Source organism: Oncorhynchus nerka, linkage group LG10, assembly GCF_034236695.1.
Source record: "Oncorhynchus nerka isolate Pitt River linkage group LG10, Oner_Uvic_2.0, whole genome shotgun sequence".
Classification (NCBI taxonomy): Eukaryota; Metazoa; Chordata; class Actinopteri; order Salmoniformes; family Salmonidae; genus Oncorhynchus; species Oncorhynchus nerka.
The window spans coordinates 98,718,006-98,728,327 of record NC_088405.1 but is presented as its reverse complement, the minus strand read 5'-3'; the positions used below and the strand labels follow the sequence as shown (position 1 = coordinate 98,728,327).

Genomic DNA, 10,322 nt, shown 5'->3' with positions numbered 1-10,322 from the left:
TTATCATCGGTTTGTTATACACTATCCTCTGTTTATTATACATTATCCTCTGTTTATTGTACATTATCCTCTGTTTACTATGCATTATCCTCTGTTTACTATACATTATCCTCTGTTTATTATACATTATCCTCTGTTTACTATACATTATCCTCTGTTTATTATACATTATCCTCTGTTTACTATACATTATCCTCTGTTTATTATACATTATCCTCCATTTATCATACATTATCCTCCATTTATCATGCATTATCCTCGATTTATTATACATTATCCTCTGTTTACTATACATTATCCTCTGTTTATTATACATTATCCTCCGTTTATCATACATTATCCTCTGTTTATTATACATTATCCATACTGGTTGAGAGTTAATCAGACAGCACAATTAACTGGCTTGTTTAAAATTAGATTTACTGTTTGTTATGATACTATAAAATACAAATAAATGCTATTTTCAGAATGTCAAGTGCCATCTCTCCGTCAGATCCATTGAGAATAGTAATATCCAACAACGCCGGAGCAACGAGACGACTCAGTAGACGACGCAAGTCACATTTTAAAGATGAAACAGATATATATTTTTATACAATGATACAGAACCACGTGTGTGTGAGTCTCGTCTAGTGATAACAGCTACAGTGTTGAGTTGTCTCTTATATTCATAATATGTTATTACCCTGAAATAACATGTTATATCTCTGAATTAACAGGTCATAACCCTGAAATCACACGTTATATCTCTAAATTATCAGGTTATTACCCTGAAATAACATGTTATATCTCTGAATTAACATGTTATAACCTAACCCCTCGTCTATTGATGACAGGCAGAATGTTGTTCTTCCAGCCCTGTCCCCAGCACCCCAGGATGGCTATCCTACTTGTATTATAACATGTTATAACCCCCAGTGTGTGGTATCTCATCTCGTGATAACAGCCACAGTGTTGGGTTTACGCGGTTCTGTCCGGCTATTCCCCCAACGCTGTCTCCATCGCCCCAGGATGGTTCTGATCTCCTTGGTCCTGAAACAGTAGATGAACGGGTTGGCCACCGGGGGGAACAGGCTGTAGAATAGAAGGACCACATCAGAACAAGTTGACTTTGTCAGTTGCCGCGGGAAAAACAAATATTTTTTCCGTTTTACAAACCCCCTTGAGAAACACTAACACACCCCTGGAGCAGGTTTATTGTCCATTTGATTCAAACGTAAATGAGTATTCTGCCCTTTTCCCCAACCCTAGACACGTGGCGCACCTCTCTAAACTGTGGTCTACCTACCTATAGATGAGGCTGAGGCCGACGCGGAGATCAGGGGTAATTGTCAGGTTGGGCATGTAGGGCGTGGAGTAGACTATGAAGCGGGGGATGTAGTAGATAAGAATGAGACATCCCTGAGTACCACAGGTAGAGAAGGTTTTCCGTCTGCCCTGGGATAGAGAGGAGAAAGTTGGAGAAAATCGCTCAGTGGGTTAGGGGTTAGGGCAGAGAGACCCGGTGGGTTAAGGTTAGGGCAGAGAGATATGGTGGGTTAGGGTTAGGACAGAGATATAGTGGGTTAGGGGTTAGGGCAGAGAGACCCGGTGGGTTAGGGTTAGGACAGAGAGATGTAGTGGGTTAGGACAGAGATATAGTGGGTTAGGGTTAGGACAGAGAGATCTAGTGGGTTAGGGTTAGGGCAGAGAGATGTAGTGGGTTAGGGATAGGACAGAGAGATGTAGTGGGTTAGGGTTAGGACAGAGAGATGTAGTGGGTTAGGGGTTAGGACAGAGAGATGTAGTGGGTTAGGGTTAGGACAGAGAGATGTAGTGGGTTAGGGTTAGGACAGAGAGATGTAGTGGGTTAGGGTTAGGACAGAGAGATGTAGTGGGTTAGGGTTAGGACAGAGAGATATAGTGGGTTAGGGTTAGGACAGAGAGATGTAGTGGGTTAGGACAGAGAGATGTAGTGGGTTAGGACAGAGAGATGTAGTGGGTTAGGGTTAGGACAGAGAGATATAGTGGGTTAGGGTTAGGACAGAGAGATGTAGTGGGTTAGGACAGAGAGATGTAGTGGGTTAGGGTTAGGACAGAGAGATGTAGTGGGTTAGGGATAGGACAGAGAGATGTAGTGGGTTAGGGTTAGGACAGAGAGATGTAGTGGGTTAGGGTTAGGACAGAGAGATGTAGTGGGTTAGGACAGAGAGATATAGTGGGTTAGGGTTAGGATAGAGAGATGTAGTGGGTTAGGACAGAGAGATATAGTGGGTTAGGGTTAGGACAGAGAGATGTAGTGGGTTAGGACAGAGAGATGTAGTGGGTTAGGGTTAGGACAGAGAGATGTAGTGGGTTAGGGATAGGACAGAGAGATGTAGTGGGTTAGGGATAGGACAGAGAGATGTAGTGGGTTAGGACAGAGAGATATAGTGGGTTAGGGTTAGGACAGAGAGATGTAGTGGGATAGGACAGAGAGATGTAGTGGGTTAGGAATAGGACAGAGAGATGTAGTGGGTTAGGACAGAGAGATATAGTGGGTTAGGGTTAGGACAGAGAGATGTAGTGGGTTAGGACAGAGAGATATAGTGGGTTAGGGTTAGGACAGAGAGATGCAGTGGGTTAGGGTTAGCGGAATGGGCTAGGGTTAGGGGTAAGGTTTAGGACAGAGTAGTTGGAATTAGGGACACAAGCACAACCCCCCCCTCCAACCCATACACATCCAGCCCCCACCTTCCACACACACTGTCTCTGACCTGTGCGTTGGCCATGCGCATCACGGTGACGATGATGCTGATGTAGGAGAAGATGATAAGGGAGAGGGGGACGAGGAGGACAAACATGGCCAGCCCATAGGAGCTATTATTGATCGCCACCATGTCGGAACAGGACAGCCTAGTCAGTGCTATAGCATCGCAGTAGACATGGAGGATATGGTTGGGACCACAGAATGACACTTTCTGGGGGATAAAAACAAAACAAAGTCAACCCGGATCCCAAAGTGCCCCGTAGGTTCTAAAGATCAGGTCAACGCAACGCTACTTTCTGGGAGGTGAAGAAGAAGTTTAGAGAAGGTGTAGTGTCATTCCCAATCAATAAGATTCATTTATAGGCCTTTTTTTACACCAGTAATGTCCATTAAAAGACGAATATTGATCACAAAGAGCAAACAGAATCGTAGTGTCCAGGAAGTGGGTTTCCTGTCACGACTTTTAGGCTTGTTTACGCGCCGCTGTGCGGATTGTTGTTAACCTTTCTTCGCTACCTGCCTACCTGCCTACCTGCCTACCTGCCAACTTTACAGTTTTACTTTTTAAAATACCGTTTTATATTTTTTATTTTTTCCCCTCACTCAACCTTTTTCATTCAACTTTTTCACCCCGGACTCTTTATCTGGACGGGGTTCATCAGGACCTCCGCCAGTCGAAGCTAAGTAGTAACATTTAACGTTATGCCTTCTAATTGCAGTCGCTGTATTCATAATATACAGGAGAAATATCGCCTTATGGCGAGGATAGCTGTGCTGCAAGCCCAGCTTCAGACACAATCGTTAGGCAAAGGTCATTTCAGTGTAGGAAAGGATGAAACAGCGTCTGTACCACCAATAAATGCAGAGAGTAGTATAAATCCCCCCGCAGCCTCACAATTTTCTCATGGCTTCTGGAGGGAAATGCTGTAGGAATGCACAACCGGTGTCACTCATTCAGACGACAAACTTTCAACCGGTTTTCCCTATTAAGAAACGGGTCGGAGTCAGAGGCCGAGTCTTCTCTGGTCTCTACTCCTCCCGTTACGGGGTCTGAGACACCGAAGCTTCTCACCATTAGCTCTGACAAATTGAAAACTCTAGTCATTGGCGACTCCATTACCCGCAGTATTAGACTTAAAGCGAATCATCCAGCGATCATACACTGTTTACCAGGGGGCAGGGCTACCGACGTTAAGGCTAATCTGTTTACCAGGGGGCAGGGCTACCGATGTTAAGGCTAATCTGTTTACCAGGGTGCAGGGCTACCGACGTTAAGGCTAATCTGTTTACCAGGGGGCAGGGCTACCGACGTTAAGGCTAATCTGTTTACCAGGGGCAGGGCTACCGGCGTTAAGGCTTATCTGTTTACCAGGGGCAGGGCTACCGACGTTAAGGCTAATCTGTTTACCAGGGGGCAGGGCTACCGACGTTAAGGCTAATCTGTTTACCAGGGGGCAGGGCTACCGACGTTAAGGCTAATCTGTTTACCCGGGGGCAGGGCTACCGACGTTAAGGCTAATCTGTTTACCAGGGGGCAGGGCTACCGACGTTAAGGCTAATCTGTTTACCCAGGGCAGGGCTACCGGGGGCGTTAAGGCTAATCTGTTTACCAGGGGCAGGGCTACCGACGTTAAGGCTAATCTGTTTACCAGGGGGCAGGGCTACCGACGTTAAGGCTAATCTGTTTACCAGGGGGCGGGGCTACCGACGTTAAGGCTAATCTGTTTACCAGGGGGCAGGGCTACCGACGTTAAGGCTAATCTGAAGATGGTGCTGGCTAAAGCGAAAACTGGCCAGTGTAGAGAGATTAGGGATATTGTTTTCCACGTCGGTATCAACGATGTTAGGATGAAACAGTCAGAGATCACCAAGCGCAACATAGCTTCAGCGTGTAAATCAGCTAGAAAGACGTGTCGGCATCGAGTAATTGTCTCTGGCCCCCTCCCAGTTAGGGGGAGTGATGAGCTCTACAGCAGAGTCTCACAACTCAATCGTTGGTTGAAAACTGTTTTCTGCCCCTCCCAAAAGATGGCATTTGTAGATAATTGGCCCTCTTTCTGGGACTCACCCACAAACAGGACCAAGCCTGGCCTGCTGAGGAGTGACGGACTCCATCCTAGCTGGAGGGGTGCTCTCATCTTATCTACCAACATAGACAGGGCTCTAACTCCTCTAGCTCCACAATGAAATAGGGTGCAGGCCAGGCAGCAGGCTGACTGAAACATGGCTTAAGCCTGATGAATTTACTGTGTTAAAGGGCGCATCCCCCAATGGCAGACGTGTTGCTAACATTCACGATAGCAAATTTCAATTGACAAAAAAAAAGCTTCTAGTCATGAAATCTATGCAGCCTACTCCATCACTTTTTATAGCTACTGTTTACAGGCCTCCTGGGCCGTATACAGTGTTCCTCACTGAGTTCCCTGAATTCCTATCGGACCTCGTAGTCATGATAATATTCTAACTTTTGGTGACTTCAATATTCACGTGGAAAAGTCCACAGACCCACTCCAGAAGGCTTTCGAAGCCATCATCGACTAAGTGGGTTTTGTCCAACATGTCTCTGGACCTACTCACTCACAGTCACAGTCTGATCTCTCTTTTGACGAACATATCAAGACCATTCGGTGTTGTGATTCTGAACAATCAGAGATTTAGCAACAATAATTCTAGGTTTTCTATTTTCTATTCTATGTTTTGATTGATGTTACGTCATTGTGGCTGATATTCTCTAGCTAGCTAGCAAACAAAACTGTAGCGATGTATTTGAGAGACAACAATTGTTCATTTATGTGCAATTCATTTGGATACTAAATCTAGTTTCCCCAATAGTGGCACACATGCTTAACAACCAAGCCATCAATATCATGACAGTACCCTGCTGAAGTCTATGGTGACGATGCCAGGTGCCACTTGGGCTGATATCCAGGAGAAGACTGTTAGACCACTCATTGTCCGGTTGGTCATCAACATAGGATATCTGGAGAGGAGAGAGCAGGGGACGGAGGGAGAGAGATGGAGAGAGGGAGACTGTTAGACCACTCATTGTCCGGTTGGTCATCAACATAGGATATCTGGAGAGGAGAGAGCAGGGGACAGAGGGAGAGAGATGGAGAGAGGGAGGTATGGGGGAGAGAAGAAGAGAGAGAGAGAGAGAGAGGGATGGGGAGAGAGAGGGATGGGGAGAGGGGGAGAGAAGTTGAGAGTGAGATGGGGAAGAGGAAGGTATGGGGGGAGAGAAGAAGAGAGAGAGAGAGTGAGAGAGGATGGTGAGATGGGGAGAGAAGATGAGAGAGTGAGATGGGGAAGAGGAAGGTATGGGGGAGAGAAGAAGAGAGAGAGAGTGAGTGAGAGAGGGATGGTGAGATGGGGAGAGAAGATGAGAGTGAGATGGGGAAGAGGAAGGTATGGGGGAGAGAAGAAGAGAGAGAGTGAGAGAGGGATGGTGAGAGGGGGAGAGAAGAAGAGAGAGTGAGATGGGGAAGAGGAAGGTATGGGGGAGAGAAGAAGGGAAAGAGGGAATAATTGATTCTCCCATTTCACTTGTATGTATTTTCCATCAATGACATCATAACTCATATTAATGAGATATTGTTGTTGTTACCTGATAGCCAGGTATCGGCCCATAGCCATGGTTATCATGATGAGAGGGTTAAGGTTAGGGGTAGGGGGAATAGGGGATACCTAGTCAGTTGTACAACTGAATGCAATCAACTGAAATGTGTCTTCTGCATTTAACCCAACCCCTCTGAATCAGAGAGATGTGGGGTGCTGCCTTTATATAGATCTATGTTACCTGAGAGGGTGACATATTCCCAGGTACCGGTCCATAGCCATGGTCAACATAATGAGAGAGTTAGGTTTAGGGTTATATAGATCTATGTTACCTGAGAGGGTGACATATTCCCAGGTACCGGTCCATAGCCATGGTCAACATAATGAGAGAGTTAGGTTTAGGGTTATATAGATCTATGTTACCTGAGAGGGTGACATATTGCCAGGTACCGGTCCATAGCCATGGTCAACATAATGAGAGAGTTGAGCGTTCCAAAATAGTGGATCATTTGTTCCTGGAACATGCAGGTATGGAAGAAGATCCTCCCGTCGTTCCACCACCACCGAGCTATCAGATTGGGAAGGGCCACTGTTGCAAAACCTAGAGAGGTGGGAAGGGGAGAGGAGGGGGAAGGAGAGGTGGGAAGGGTGGAGGAGGGAGGAGGGGAGGAGAGGTGGGAAATGGAGAGGAGGGGAAGGAGAGGTGGGAAGGGTGGAGAGGGAGGAGGAGAGGAGGGTGGGAAATGGAGAGGAGGGGAAGGAGAGGTGGGAAGGGTGGAGGAGGGAGGAGGAGAGGAGAGGTGGGAAGGGAGAGGAGGGGGAAGGAGGGAGAGGAGAGGTGGGAAATGGAGAGGAGGGGGAAGGAGAGGTGGGAAGGGTGGAGGAGGGGGAAGGAGAGGAGGGAGAGGTGGGAAATGGAGAGGAGGGGGAAGGAGAGGAGGGAAATGGGAAGAGGTGGAGGAGGGGAAGGAGAGGTGGGAGGAGGGGAGGAGAGGTGGGAAGGGGAGAGGGGGGGAAGGAGAGGTGGGAAGGGTGGAGGAGGGAGGAGGAGAGGAGGTGGGAAGGGTGGAGGAGGGAGGAGGGGAGGAGAGAGTGGGAAATGGAGAGGAGGGGAAGGAGAGGTGGGAAGGGTGGAGGAGGGAGGAGGAGGAGAGAGGTGGGAAATGGAGAGGAGGGGAAGGAGAGGTGGGAAGGGTGGAGGAGGGAGGAGGAGAGGAGAGGTGGGAAATGGAGAGGAGGGGGAAGGAGAGGTGGGAAGGGTGGAGGAGGGAGGAGGAGAGGAGAGGTGGGAAATGGAGAGGAGGGGAAGGAGAGGTGGGAAGGGTGGAGGAGGGGGAAGGAGAGAGGTGGGAAATGGAGAGGAGGGAAGGAAGGAGAGGTGGGAAGGGTGGAGGAGGGGAAGGAGAGGAGAGGTGGGAAATGGAGGAGGGAGGGGAAGGAGAGGTGGGAAGGGTGGAGGAGGGGAAGGAGAGGTGGGAAGGGTGGAGGAGGGAGGGGGAAGGAGAGGTGGGAAATGGAGAGGAGGGGGAAGGAGAGGTGGGAAGGGTGGAGGAGGGAGGAGGAGAGGAGAGGTGGGAAATGGAGAGGAGGGAAGGAGAGGTGGGAAGGGTGGAGGAGGGAGGAGGAGAGAGAGGTGGGAAATGGAGAGGAGAGGAGGAAGGAGGTGGGGGAAGGGTGGAGGAGGGAGGAGGAGAGGAGAGGTGGGAAGGGAGGAGGGGAGAGGGAGAGGAGGGGGGAGTAGAGGCGGGATGGGGAGAGGAGAGGAGAGGAGGGGGGAGTAGAGGCGGGTGGGGAGAGGAGGAGGGAGGGTGGAGGAGACCACATTAGACTATTGAGACACAGACAGGTAGGGAAGGAGATCCTCCCGTTGTCCCACCAGTATCGGACTATCAACACTCCTCCAGTGGAAACACTCGGGACATAGAGTTGTAGCCACTGACTCTAAGAGGGAAAATAGACACAGCGACCCTGTTAAAAAGATAACAAATTGGTACATACTGACTGTGACGTCAGAGAGGGACTCTCCACGTGATTAAAGGAGGCAGGCATTGGGACACATTTTAACAGCACACTCTTTCTCTCATGAGCTCGCCTCTCTCATTGATGTCTGTGCCCAGCGAGACACATTTAAACTCCCTCAGCAGTCTAATTGGGGAAGGAAGGAGCAAGACACAGTTCACATTTAAAAAGAACAGACATTCTAACATGACTCCTATATCTGACAGAACCAGGCTGAGTATATAAACTAAATCTGACAGAACCAGGCTGAGTATCTTATCTATATCTGACAGAACCAGGCTGTGTATCTTACCTATATCTGACAGAACCAGGCTGAGTATATAAACTAAATCTGACAGAACCAGGCTGAGTATCTTACCTATATCTGACAGAACCAGGCTGAGTATATAAACTAAATCTAACAGAACCAGGCTGAGTATATAAACTAAATCTGACAGAACCAGGCTGAGTATATAAACTAAATCTGACAGAACCAGGCTGAGTATATAAACTAAATCTGACAGAACCAGGCTGAGTATCTTACCTATATCTGACAGAACCAGGCTGAGTATCTTACCTATATCTGACAGAACCAGGCTGAGTATCTTACCTATATCTGACAGAACCAGGTTGAGTATCTTACCTATATCTGACAGAACCAGGCTGAGTAACTTACCTATATCTGACAGATTCAGGCTGAGTATCTTACCTATATCTGACAGAACCAGGCTGAGTATCTTACCTATATCTGACAGAACCAGGCTGAGTATATAAACTAAATCTGACAGAACCAGGCTGAGTATCTTACCTATATCTGACAGAACCAGGCTGAGTATCTTACCTATATCTGACAGAACTAGGCTGAGTATCTTACCTATATCTGACAGAGCCAGGCTGAGTATATAAACTAAATCTAACAGAACCAGGCTGAGTATATAAACTAAATCTAACAGAACCAGGCTGAGCATCTTACCTATATCTGACAGAGCCAGGCTGAGCATGATGATGTACATGGGTTTCTGCAGGCTGTGCTCCAGGGCAAACAGCACAACCAGCAGGAAGTTCCCCACCACCGTGGTCACATAGACGCAGAAGAAGAACCAGGCCACCAGATGGAAGAAGGATGGGTGGAGCCCCGGGAAGCCCACGATCACAAACTCTGACACACGTGTGTAGTTCTCACCTCCCTCAAACATACTGTATTGGGGAAGGTGGGGGGAGGGAGGGATGGGGAGAGACAAAATCAGAGAGAAAACCTCTCATACATGAAGATAGATAGAGACACTAAAGCCTGAGAGAGAGAGAGAGAGAGAGAGAGAGAGAGGGGGAAAGAGAGATGTTGAAGACCCTGTTTGATCTCTCTCCATCCTTACCTCCCACGTAACAGACATGAAGTGACACAAATATAAAGAGACAACCTACATCTCTCCATCCTTACCTCCCTCCCAACCAGAGCCCCCAAAGGTGTGTGCCGTGTCCCGTTCTGAACCTCCCAGCCTTATACCCAGCATGCCCTTTTGACAGGACAGCCAACAGCCAATAAAAAACCTGCCCTCTGCTGATGTCACTGTTGTCACTCAATTCATGTCCCTCACAGATCATTTCATCCCTGGCCATCCCTCTCTAGGGCTGGGCAAGTCATATCTAAACAGATATGGTGTAATGTGAACATGGTGTAATGTGAACATGGTGTAATGTGAACACGGTGTAATGTGAACATGGTGTAATGTGTAATGTGAACATGGTGTAATGTGAACATGGTGTAATGTGAACATGGTGTAATGTGAACATTGTGTAACGTGAACATGATGTAATGTGAACATGATGTAATGTGAACATGATGTAATGTGAACATGGTGTAATGTGAACATGATGTAATGTGAACATGGTGTAATGTGTAATGTGAACATGGTGTAATGTGTAATGTGAACATGGTGTAATGTGAACATGGTGTAATGTGAACATGGTGTAATGTGTAATGTGAACATGGTGTAATGTGAACATGGTGTAATGTGTAATGTGAACATGGTGTAATGTGAAC

General features: G+C 47.5%; 1 protein-coding gene across 1 annotated transcript; it reads right to left on the bottom strand.

Moving 5' to 3' along the window:
* Window positions 1-235: 235 nt before the first annotated feature.
* Window positions 236-9,477, bottom strand: LOC115126903 (olfactory receptor 1500-like). Its single transcript, XM_065022865.1, has 6 exons — window positions 9,255-9,477; window positions 6,707-6,884; window positions 5,606-5,708; window positions 2,736-2,939; window positions 1,289-1,437; window positions 236-1,074 (listed from the first exon to the last, which is right to left on the bottom strand). Exons 1-6 carry the CDS (start codon window positions 9,475-9,477, stop codon window positions 930-932), a joined length of 1,002 nt encoding a protein of 333 aa, XP_064878937.1. The 3' UTR covers window positions 236-929.
* Window positions 9,478-10,322: the final 845 nt, after the last annotated feature.